Here is a 13,576-nt window from a genome sequence, read left to right as displayed (position 1 = left end):
CTTTTCTTGTTTTTTTCCTAATTTTGATTTTCGTTTCTTTGCAAATTTTATTTCTGATTTTCTATTTTATACTAATTGTGATGGAAGGGAAGTGGCAGGGGATTGACCTATGAAGGATAAAATTGGATTAATGTAATCAATCATAGTAGCGTCACTAGGAGGGGGCAAGGGCTCGACCCTCCTAAAAAAATTGAAGATCCCACTAAAATTTTGAATTATTTTTTAAAAATTAAATGTAAAATTTTTTTGAGCCCCATGAGTAAAAGCTATTGACGCCCCTGATCAATCACCTCTATTTGCCAAATCTCGAGACACATAATATTATTTTGGGTTTAATCTTAATCGGGTCGTTTTTACAAATCATTCCAAATCGAGGCGTTGACCCCTGTTGATGTTTCAGGTTCCACTTTTAATCCAAATCATGCTCTGACCCATAAGCATCTGTTTAATTTTACTGGAAAATTTTTATACCTCTAAAATATTAATAGAATTAAATTGCAAGACCTGGACTGGTAGCGATATCTTAAATGAAATGTTTTTCGTTAGATCCAACTTTGTATTGTATACGGGGCTACATTTTTTTATATATGAAAATATGATATATATATATAAGCAATTATTTTTATTACAAACTAAATTCTTTATTTATCTAATATTTTAAAAATAATGTAACAAATTTAATACAACAGATATCTTTACAAATTTTTAAAAAAATATATAAATATGAATTAAAAAAAATTCCATAAATCTTTAAATTTCTCCTTTTTCTTTGGGTTGTTTTTTTTGAAAAGATTTTTGGCCCGCGATGATTCCTTTTTCATATATAAATATATGGACCTGGAATCCACTCATATATCTAAGGTCATTATTAATTATGAATATTTAGTTTTGTTGCAATATCCGATCGATACATTAATTTATTTAATAATATAAAATATTATTTACTTATTACATTTAAGAATAATTTAATGCTATTTTTCAATAATGTAAATATATTCATTCATTTAATAAATATTCAAGTTATAGTAACCTCAATTTTATTTTGTTAATTTAAATTTTTATTTTTATTAATATAATTAACATTTTTTATTATGTTTATGTAATATTGCTTTAAATTGAAATATTTATCTAGTTTTTGACATAGTAGTTACAAAATAAAATATAATTTTTATCAAATCCCTGCATACCAAGTTTTGTAAATTATCTACTCTTAAACTCGCTTAGTTATCTACAACGTCTACATGACAGGATATTCACTGAGTGCAAACTCCCCTCAAAAATCTATGTCTACCCTAAAAAATACCCGCCGCCTTCGGCAGCTATATTCCCACATTATTGATTGCACCTTTTTAATGATAATTGTACTCCCTTCATAACTTAAATGAATACTGTTCTACTTGCCAACTATAAAAATATTGTGCATGTAAAAGTGTAACAATTTTTGCAATATGGAAATATTTCCCATTAAATCTGGTCAACAATGTAGTATATGGTTTGGCACAAATATGAGTTTACTGATAGAATTTTTAACTCTTTTAAATTACATTTAAAAGGATAGCAAAAAATGATCCAGAAATAGTTTTATTTGTAAAATAATGTCTATGATTGTGTGCCATATGTAGATTTGGTTGATATATAGCAATATTGTTGTAGCATAATAGGGTAATAATAAAAGTATTAATTTTTACAACAATGCCCTATTTCATCTAAAAATTTAATAGATATCCCCCATAAATTTATCATAACCCTAGTCTACCACCCTAAAATCCTACCCTCTATACCCCTCAAAAAATTTGGATGCAAACTGTTCCTACCCCTCTCGCTCATTTAGACGCTGGTTATCTACCATGATCAATTCATAAGATGAGAGCCTATTTCACATTCGGCAGTACTGCAGGATAAAGTATTGATGCGAATTTGGATTTTTTAAATATTTTCATAAGAATCGTAATCCATATATTGCCGAAGCCCAGCAATCTTTTCATATTTATTTAGTTTGAATCTTTAATTCTTTTTATTTATTTCGCGCCATACCAATTATCTAGATTTATAGGCTAATTTTATTTCTTAATAAAGAATATAAGGGAAAGATTTAAAAATAAAATAAGTAAAATACTGAAAAAATAATTTTATTAAAATTTATTCAGTTTTAGTTATCTATGAGACGGGTGCGAAATTTCTAGAGAAATTATAAATCTTACTAGTTTGAATTTTTTTTAATAATATATTTTTAAGTAAAAGTTTATTTTCTGAATCGAGCGACATTTAAATATTCACCTACATGATATTTAAATATTATAGTCTATCCTAATGATTAAATATTATTATATATAAGTTGATCAATATAAAAAATAGTCACTGGCAAAGAAACACCGAAGAAATTGATAAAAAAAAATTATCAATTTATTATTTATTTCAAAGTAGATTGATTTATCTTAACAACTAACAACCAACCTATTTGAAAATATTAAATTTCTATTTAAACATTTAAAAGATCTTGCTAAAATTGGACTATTTCTTGCCTGTAATGTTGTTGAATCGGCTCAATCCTAATAGTCGAAAAAATTTGCTAGGCCTTGAGGCAAGAATATATTTTTTTTGAAGAATGAATTATATTAAGTTTAAACTTCGATCTAGGCTAAGATGATAGTTTTCGCTTAAAAATTCGGTTTAACCTTTTTAGACTTGGCTTAAAACCTGTAAAAAGATGATAATATTCAAAAATCTAAGAGTTATAGAGTGCGATACAAAGTATTACTGTAAAAAAAGAGATTTTTTGGGTTGATTGGTCTTTCTACCGAACCGTTTTTCTAGCTCCTCCAAGAAGAGTTTGATTATGCTATTAAAAGTATAGTAGAACGGTTATGAATGAGTAAGATGAGTCAGTGGAACGGTATTTAGTGATTTCCGTTCAGCTAGTGCAAGAGTGTGGAAGTTAAGATTAGATAGTACATTTGGATCAAATAGAGTCACGAGGGCTACTTGACCAGGAAATTAAGGATATTTGGTCCAGACTATTCATCGGTTCTAAAGATCGGCAGGTTCGAGTCAAGACGGGATGAAAGTAAATACAAATGCACTTGTTGAGGATATTATTTTTGCTATGGAATTTAACTATGAAAATTGGCAATTTTCTTAACTTTTCTGCCGAAAGATTAATATCTTATTTTTAAGAGAGTAGTTTAGGACCTAACATCATCCTTGGTTTACATTGTGAGAGCCTGCCAGATTATTATTATGAAGGATCGATTTTAGATAAATGATAGCCTTTGTTTAAGAAAACATCTGAGATTTTATAAACAGGAGGAAGGTTTGGAGTAACAATAGATATTGATTCAATTATCAGAGTCAGTAAAGAGAAGAAGCTGTTAAATGCAAGATTCTCCTTGAGACAATAAATCCTTTGCTCCAAATGAGTAGACATAAAGGCAACTTACCAACTTGATAAGAATGCGAATTTCTTCAAATTGAAATGTTATATATATCTAATCAATATATGAACTCATGATTATTTTTTTACAATTTTACTAAAAAATAATGACTTTTTTCCTGAAGTAGTATCTTTATTGGATTTAATTTTTAAATCGGAATATGAAAATAAAATTTCGGCTTAAAATAATATATAACTTTTTAAATAATTAGTATTAATATTAATTATTCGTAATTAGAAATAAAAAAACAGTGAAAAATCAAAAAGTATCTGTTTTTTTAAATTTTAAATTGTTAGATATTTTTAGAGATAGATAAAGAAACTTTATCAAAAAGCTAAATTTTTTTTATAAGATACCAAAGTTTAGCCCTCAAGCCCAAACCCAAATAAAGTAAACTAAATTCATTATGTTGATAATATCATAGAATAATAGACACTTCTAAATATTACTTAATTTATCAAGAGCAAAACTCGTTTTACTATTATGAAATATATTAATTTTATTATAAGGTCAAAATACATTAATTAAAATAATCTGATGTTTGTTAAATTCTACATTCTTTTTCGATTTGTTTAGGTAAAATATCCTTGATTTGATTATAAAATTGTACCAAAGAACAAGATTTACCACATTCGCCGGCGTTGTACATTTTTATAAGGTCTTTAGGGTGAGCGCTCTTTTTCTCGTAAAATTTTAACAAAAAATCCTTTTTATCATGATCAACAGATTCAAATTCAATAATCAATGCCTGACCATAATTAATTTTATCTATTTTTTCAACATTCATAACTCTTGTAATATAAGTATCAATTGATTCATTATGGTCTCTCGTTTCCATATCATTTGCATTTAAAGCCAACCTTAAAGCGTATAAAGTATAATCAGGGACTACAAAGAAGAACATCTCCGGTTTTTCATGTATAGCGTCATTACTATCGATGAATGCTTTTTGTAGTTTTTCCTTGATCAAAAATATGATTCGATTAAATAACTGTCCAACTCCTAATTTAATTTGCTCTTTCGTACCGTATAACAATGGACGCCAAACCTGATCATGTAACCTAAAGAGTGTTTTCAAAATAGTTTGATTTATCCATTGAGGTAAGTTTAATTTGCCTTTCAGTGATATATCTATCATAGGGGAATTATTCTCTAGCGCTTGTTCATAACGTGATACGGTGTCATTTAGGATTAACAGAGAATGAAGTAATAAAGGAAGTTTAAGAAGATCCATATTATTGATGCCCGCCTTTGGCCCCAGAATTTCAAATAATGTTTTATAATATATATTTACAAATTTTGCTTCGGGGGATTGCGTGAGTGCATTGTACACGTACTTGTTGAACTTTTTGCAGGCTCTTCCACTGCTTAACAAATAATCCATATCAGCCTTGACAGTAACTGGTGATATCATGTTATAACTTTCATTGTAGGTGTGATTTATGGAATCCAAATAAAAGCTGGGTGAAAGGGGCCTTTCAATATAACTTAAGCCGGAAACGTTGCCGAAAAATCCTTGAGCAAAATGATGGGCACTTTCTACGTAATTATCTATTTTGATGGTACGAAAATGATATCTGCCATCATCGACCTTGTTTATATTAGCACTTTGTTTAATTTTTGGGTGTTTTTCATCATCTCTTTTGTATACCTTGTTGGATATAATGGGCTCCCTATCATATTTAGTCAACAACTTTTCGCTTTGGTCTACTTTTTCTAGTATCTCTGCTGGAAAATCAATATATTTATAGTAGTCTTTAAAGCTTCTTCCTAAGTTTTCCATCTGCTTTTTGCCTTCTCCCGTCAAATGGTTGCTTCCATTCGGCCATATTCTAAAATTAAAATCAAAGGTTGGATAGATGAGAGGCTTATGTGGCGAACTTTCTCCTCCATTGAATATAACAATACTCATTAATATCTTTTCACCTGTAATATATTTATATTAAAAAAATATGGATTCTTTGTCTTTCCATTTAATTTTGTTATTGGAATACGATGCTACATATTATTAAATTAAAGTATATAACAATAATTGTATATTTAATTTTTTCTAAAAAAGTTCTTATCTTAATGGCCTTGGAAGTTTTTTGAAATTTTCATATCGCTTCTCAATGAAAAAAATTTCCTTTTTTGTTATTAGTAAATAGACATTTCCAAATTTCACACAAATTAAAAACTCAAAATTATATATTCAAATGATTTTATTTTACTATCTTATTATATTTAATCAGAAATATTTTCTTAGCAATTATTAAACTATTTTTTTAAAAAGTATACCTGACTTTCTCTGATTGCCATGCATTGAAAACACATCGATTTTTATCGTATAATTAATAAAAATAAATAAAAATAGGAGGATTACTTAGAAACGTTCACTGTGTCTTAATTAAGATTAAAAATTTATTAATAATTTATTACAGATTATTTTATAATAGACTATTTTTAATTTCCAATATTATATTTTTATTCAATTCAAACAATACTTGATTTGACGTGGTTTGATTCTGAGTCCTCTTTGGTTGTGTAATATGGGTAAATGGAAAAAACAAAACTCAATATTGCAATCCAGGAGACTTGGTTATAAAGTAACATTATTGTTAAAATTTTCGATATTATTATTATATAAATTAAAAGAGAATTTGAAGAAAAGAAAAATGTATGGTGAAAATGAAAGTTTTTATAATTATTTAATTTAAAACAATATTTCATTGGTTGAAATAGGTATAAAATTTATAACTTCGGGATAAATAAATTTTTTAACATATTTTGTATTTTGAAATTTTGTAAAAAAAAATATGTGTCAAATTCAAATATTTTATGACTTAATTTTATTTTAATTATTTCTTTGTGTATTTTCTATGTGGTGTAGTATATTATGTATTTCCATTTGTAAAAAAGATTGATCTGTAAAATTTGAATGATGAATCTTAAATATAATATAGTGGAAGAAATATATATTCTGATAAATATAAAAATTAAAAGTTTATTTTTTGTATCATAATTTTAAAAAAACTTATATCTTGTTTAATTTTAATTGTGAGAATTCTTATCAAATATTGGCTGTTTTGAGATTTTTTTAATTTGTCTTTCCCATTTTTAAGTTTTATCTAATCATTTTGCTTCCTTTTATACTTTATGAAACAAATATAATTAACCAAACTTAAATGATCTCTTACATATAAATTTGGAAAATTACAATTATGGGAGACAATCTTCAGGTTCTAGTTCAAAAATACGAAATGCAAAAAAAGCCAAAAATTGGGAATATTTTTTATATATTTATCGAAAATAATATTGATGCATGCTAGGAAAGGTAATACCTATATTTCAATTAGCTCAAAATATTTCTTAAATATTCGTTTTATTTCACGTTTTCTACTTTATATGTCAATTTTTATAAAATATATTATAAAGGAATTAACTTACCGAGCGTAATATCAATTAATTTATATTGGAACCAAATCAAGAACGGACAAGGCTACGCCTCATATCTTCTTTCCCAGGGCGGCGAGCCTCTGGTATGACTAATAATAGTCGCTATGGGGAGTGCAAATCTCGCTTTTCTGCCGTAAAGTTTTGCGAGTTAAATATATTATACATCACTTAGACTTGGATTTGGTTAAAGTTAGCTTTAGCTTGGCAATCGAAAGAAATAACTGGAAAAACCACGTATTTTCTTCGCCCCCACCTCTCTCCAAACTGAAAAAATGGTGATTTCATCTTGATTTTTATGGTATAAAAATTACAAGAAATTTATTTATAATAAAATATCTTTTACAAAAAATATTTGGAATTTTTAGGTCTATTTGAACAAAATTTTTCACTCTTTAATAAAAAAGAATCTTTAAAGACTTTTACCCAAAATATTTTTAAGATTTAAAACAATGAAATTGTATAAATAAGTTTCAAATTCTGAAATGACAATATAACTTATACCAATGTGCTTCAAAAAAATTTAAAAAAAAATTTCAACTAAATAGTATATCTTCACTTGATATATAATAATTTTTAAGAAATTGTTTTTTTTTGTCAGCGTAATTATTTTTGACCTATCTGAAAAATTAGGGGAATCTTTTTCTGGTTTTTTTTTCGTAGAATTTTTCGATTTATTTATTTAAAATCTAAAAAAATTGGGAATTTATTTCCGGGGAATTATTTTATGTGAGAATTTTCCATGTAAATTTTCGGAATATTTTCCCCGAGTAATAATTTTCCAGGAGAGCTTTTTTTGGAATTTTTTTTTCGGTGAATTATTTTAGACTCTCTTTACAAATCTTCAATTACCATATCTACCCTTTCCTCAAAAAAAATGTGCACCTCCCCCCCCCCCCCCTTATTTGGAAAATCTCAAATTTTCAAAAGTTAGGTTTAAAATAATTATTTTAATTTGGATTATTTATAACAAGTTCTTGTTCAAAATTTGAAAGGCATTTTCATTTTAAATACTATATTCTATATTTTAAAGTTTTATAAACATATTTCTTTTTGGTAAAGATGAGAATGACGATATTGTAGTTTTTTTAAACATAGCTCTGATGTAAGTATTTCATATTCCTTATGATAGAGATAATATTTATGGTATTGATAAAATTTTTGCTACCAAGATTCTTTATATGCTTTAAATTTCCATTAATTATGCTTTCACAGATTCTTCCACTAAAATTATAGCCAACTAGAAAGGTTATATAAAAAATTACGTAAAACAATTCAACAAAATTATTTTTTAATAGAATAAAATAGAATTATATAGTGTATGCTGAAATTAATGACTTTACTTATTTTATGAAAACATTGGATTTTCTGATCAAGATAAATCTTTATCCCAAATAGAAAGAAATTGAATCTCTTTATTGTGATCTTAAATTGATGATTGATATAAATAACTTTCATCGGGTTAAAGGCGTTTTTCCTTTTTGCAGAACGTTAATCATTGTATGGCGCAGCAGGCCCTAAAGTCTTTAATCGACGTCTGAAGTAATCTTTCTCTATTACCTTTGCTCTATTTTTCCTAGGTCTTTTTCAGGCCTCTTACCACCTATTTCCAACATGTTATTTCCTTACATTATCTGATTTATATACAAAATTGTTGCTTGGATATTGAAGAAATTCTGTATGTACCAGACTACTTGTAAAAAAGTACTATATATTTTTTGTAATGAAGTTCTTTTTGCGTTGAAAATTAATTTAAAGTATTAATATAATAATTAAAATAATACTCATTAATAAAAATTTATGTTTTTAATTTTTTAAAAATATCAAATCTAATAGAATCATAAAAAAAATTATTCAAGTGGTTATCAAATTTTTTTTTAAAATGTTCGTTCATGGGACTCGAGTTCCTGGCGCCCCCCCCCCCCCCAGTGACGCTACTGTGATCAAGATAAAACAAACAAGAAAATCTAAACCCAGCCGCCAGCCAGGATAAGCCAGACAATATCAAGCAAAGCCTAGCCTAATTGAAAGCATAACTAAGATCAATCCAGGAGATAACCCGAAACGAATTATTAAAAGACAAACATGGTAATTCTAAGCCGCCAAAGCTAGAATAAACCTTGCCATATCTAGGATAGATGGCACCGACTGATCTATCCAAGACATACCACACAGAATGATTAAGAAAAAACAAACTAAGCCAATCTAATCCTAACCACCAAAGCCAAGATAAGTCATACCATATCAAGGCACGGGCGCCACCTTTATGGGTGCAACGGAACCTTCGCCCCCATTAACAAATTCCTATGGGTGCTGTGCCCCATAAAAAAGAATTTATTACTTATAAAAAAATGCTGAGGTAAATATTATGATGGAGCTTCTAACGTAGTGAAGAGATATTTGATTTACAAATGGAACGCGTTTTCATAATGAAGATTTAGAGAAATCTATTTACAGCAGGTCATATATTAAATCTTATGGTACAGTACAAGATTCATTTAATACTATTGTGAAAATTCACGATTATATAGTATTAATGAAAGATATCATCTTTATTCTCCCAAGCGCTCATTATGCCCTATACACTATTGTATAGGAATAGTATCGCTAAATTTAAAATCAATTAATTATGAAATAATGATTTAATTTTTTAAAATTATAAATACGTTTGGCAGTGACATTGCTACATGAGCAAAAAAATTTATTGAACAAACCAGTAATGGATAAATTAATTAATATGAATTACAATCTATTTTACTATTCCTTAAAATTTGATTTTTTCCCAAGTTTTAACACATCTTTAAAATAAATATCAGTCCTTTTTTTAAAAAGATGTCGCCTCTGTTTTAAACTGATATACAGAAAATTCCCAACCAAACAGATCAAGCCAATCACGACAAGACAGAATAAATTTTTCCAAATATATAAGATTCAGCAAAGACAAGCCACATCATCTCAAGAAAAACCCTTGGCTTATGCGACTGGGATTAGAATGATTGTTAATCTTGATCATTAGCTATGGCTTGTCTCACGGATTGATAGGTCCAGTTCAGCTTGTCATGCATGTATTGGAGGGTGGAAATAGTAGAATGTTGCTTCAAAATATTTTGAATGGGGGTAGGGGGTAGATATCTAAGAGGAGTGGGCTAGGGATGGGGTAAATATATTGGGGGGTTATCAATTAAATTTTTAGATGAAATAAGGCAAAATTTAAAATTAACAACTTGTAATTAATAATGTAGGAATATGGCCATCGAAGGCTGCGATTTTTTTAGTGAAAGTAGGTTTTTGAACGATGCCTCCAGTAAATAATCTGTCATGTAGACGCTGATTGGCAGTATCCTATCTTGATTAACTAGGCTAAGCTTTGCTTAAAAAGGTTTGTCCTATCCTGACCTTGGCGGATCATTCAGCGGCTTGTCTCCTGGATAAGTGGATTCGGATCGGTTTTTCATGTTATCAACGAGATTAATTGATAATATTGTACTTACTTGATCATTTAGGCTTGACCTTGTTTAAAATGCTATTGCTTGTCCTGATCGGCTAGCTTTGGATTGATTTATTTGGTAGTGTTTTATCATGGTTTTAACTCGACAAGGCTTGATTTAAATTGGATTGATCAGATTGGTTCAGTATGTCCAGGATTGATCGGCTCCATATAGTCTGTATTGCCTTTGCTTGATATGACATATCATATCTTGGTGTGAGCGACTGGTATTAAATAGGCTTTGTTTATCTTAGTAGCTTGTTTCCCGGTTCAGCTTGTAATATATTGATCGGCTTCTAGATTTATTAGTAGTATCCTCCTTATTTAATGAGTTTGGATTTGCTTGAAATGATATGGCTCGTCATGGCTTGATCGGTTGAGATCCGATTACCTTAGTATTGTTCCATCTTGATTGGCTCAATTCTGCTTGGAATTATCCAAATTGATCAGCTCGGTTTGGTATGTCCTGAATATATCGATTCGGTAAAGTTTATCTTACCTTTGCTTGACTTGATATGGCATGTTATGTCCAAGCTTTAACGGCTGGGATTGGATTAGATTGGTCTTGTTTGTTTTATCTTGATCATTTGTGCTGCTTATATTCAGGATTTATCGGCTCGGTACAACTTGTCATATCGGCTCATGGATTAATTGGCAATATTATTTTTAATTTAATTGACTAGGCTTTGCTTAAATGGCTTTTCTTGATTTGTTCAACTGGATTCGGATAATTGTTTGTTCTTGTTCCATTTTAATTAGCTACGGCTCGGTAGGATATGTTCTCGGTAGATCGGGTCGGTACAGTTTGTTTTTACCTTGATATGGCATATCTTGTCTTGGCTTGAGCACTTGGTATTAGATAGGCCCTGTTTATCTTGATAAGGCTTGTCTCCTGGATTAATCGACTCGGTTCCACTTGTACTGTATTGTTCGGCTCCATTATTGAATAATAATATTTTATTTACCTAATGAATTAAGAAATGCTTCTCCGAAATGATATAGCTTGTCATGACTTGATCTAGGATCCGATTGACTTTTGAGTATTGTTCATCATGATTAGCTCGATGATTTTGTTTTATCCGAATTGACCGGCTCAATTCTGCATGTCCGAGTAGATCGGCTCAGTAAAGTCTATCCTTCCTTTGCCTGATATGGCATGACTTTTGGCTTGAGCTTAAGATTAGATCCGCCTTGTTTATTTTTTGTACGGCTTGTCTCCTGGATTGATGGGCTCGGCTTGTCATGTATTGATGGGATCCTAGGTTTGAAATATAGTCGTCACTTCATTAATTAGGTTTGGCTTTGTTTGAAATGGTATGAGTTGTCACAGTTGATCGGCTGGATTCAAAATGACATTTAGTCTTGTTCTATATAGATTAGCTTAGCACTGCTTGGTATTATCCGGAATGATCGGTGTTCTTCATGTTCTAAATTAATCGGTTTGGTTCAGTCTAACTTGAATTTGCTTTATATGATATGGTTTATCCTGGTTTAATAAGCTTAATTCGGGTTGACTTTGTTTGGTTTACTTGACATTTAATTGTCTACATGGGTCACTTGATTCAGTATATCTTGTTCTAGCTTGATATGCTTGTTTGACTTGACTTTGATTTAATTTCTATGGCTTGACCTTGACATAATTTACAATTTATTATATTTTCAACTGATTTAATATATTTTGTACTTCAGTTTATATACTTTTTACAAATCAAACTAAATACATTAAATTAATTAACATTCACATTAACAAATATTTGAATAAAATTAATCATATTATTAATTGCATTTTGAGGCTAATTGATTCTATTACATCTATTCTCTCCTTTTTGGGCTCTAGAATTTAAACGGAATAAATTGATTATTTATCCTTTTTGGATAACGGCTATTTGTATTTTAGTTCTCTACCACCACGGTTTGATCTGCACTCTCGATTTCCATCTTATCATTTATGCTAGTATCTTTGGTTATTGAGTCTTGTATCGGATAAATATCTTTGGTCATCGAGTCGTATATAGGATCAATGTCTTTGGTCACCGAGTCGTGCATAGAATTAATGTATTTGGTCATCGATGCGTGCATAAGATTAATGTCTTTGGAAATAGAGTCTTGTATAGAATCATTTTCAACCATTCTTGGTGTAATTTGCATCGTTTCTACTTCTCTTCTTTCCTCTCTATTTATTATATAAGAATCTTCATACCTATGTTTTAACTGATTAATATGTCTTCTCCATAACCCTAATTTAGTCTCAGCTAAAAACGTCATTGGTCCTGTTTATTAACGATGATACCTGGTATAATATCCTTTTTAAAATCTTTTGTATATATTTTTTCATTTATATTAAAAAAACCTGGTAACCGAGGTATGTAAGGATGACAAAAATTTGTTTTATTAATTGTAAGGGTCCTATGGGTTGAAATTTAAGCATAATTAAACTTGGTGATTGTTTTGTGGTTATTTGTGGCGTATATCGCTAATTAAGCAGAAAATCTTGTAATTTATTAGAATCATTAAGTTTTTAAAAGTTTGAACTAACCGCTCCGCTTCTCCGTTGGTTCTAGAGTGGTACGGGACACTATATACATTTGTAATTGATAAGTGTTTGGAAAATAAACTGAATTCTCTACTTTGTAATGGGGGGGGGAGCATATCCGTCCCAATCGTATTGGGATAACCGAAATTAGCAAAAGTCTTAACAATATTTTCTTACTTCGTAAAATTATTTGTTGACAGTTTTTGTATTTCAGGCCATTTACTGAAACTACTAGATATAAACTCCGTTTGGTCCGGCAAAATCTAAATGAATTCTTCCCCATGGTTTATTTGCGGATTTCCCTATGGTCGTTTTATCTCCAGGGTTATTTGTTTGACATAATTCACAATTCTTACCATATACTTAGATGTCTTCCTTAATATTCGGCCACCAAACGTTCCCTTGGGTCAATATTTTGTTTTAGTACAAAAATGACAAAATATTTACTTGCAATTTTTTTGGAATTATGGTTCATCCCTATAATATAGACCCTGCCTCCATCGTGAGTTCATTTCGGCGTGGAAAACGGTTTTAGATTTTCCTCTATTATCTTCGGCCACCCAGTTGCAATGTAAGGTGAAACCTTTGATAATACCGAGTCATTTCTTGTGTGTGATTTTATAACACTGGAATAAATTGTGGAGCATCCGATACTATTAAATTAATATCTAACTCTTCCCAAGCAGAGGGTCT

The 13,576-nt window shown here is 29.4% G+C and overlaps 1 protein-coding gene across 1 annotated transcript; it reads right to left on the bottom strand.

The window, feature by feature from the left end:
* Nucleotides 1–3,964: 3,964 nt before the first annotated feature.
* Nucleotides 3,965–6,031, bottom strand: LOC135929822 (uncharacterized). The gene is made up of 2 exons (XM_065466548.1): nucleotides 5,915–6,031; nucleotides 3,965–5,357 (listed from the first exon to the last, which is right to left on the bottom strand). The coding sequence occupies exons 1-2, from the start codon at nucleotides 6,021–6,023 to the stop codon at nucleotides 3,976–3,978; spliced, it is 1,491 nt and encodes a 496-aa protein (XP_065322620.1). The 5' UTR covers nucleotides 6,024–6,031; the 3' UTR covers nucleotides 3,965–3,975.
* Nucleotides 6,032–13,576: the final 7,545 nt, after the last annotated feature.

The sequence above is a fragment of the Gordionus sp. m RMFG-2023 genome, chromosome 5, assembly GCF_954871325.1.
Source record: "Gordionus sp. m RMFG-2023 chromosome 5, tfGorSpeb1-WG-v2, whole genome shotgun sequence".
NCBI classification, from domain to species: domain Eukaryota; kingdom Metazoa; phylum Nematomorpha; class Gordioida; order Chordodea; family Parachordodidae; genus Gordionus; species Gordionus sp. m RMFG-2023.
Note: the sequence above shows the minus strand (reverse complement) of the source record. Positions and strands in the feature narration are given on the sequence as shown.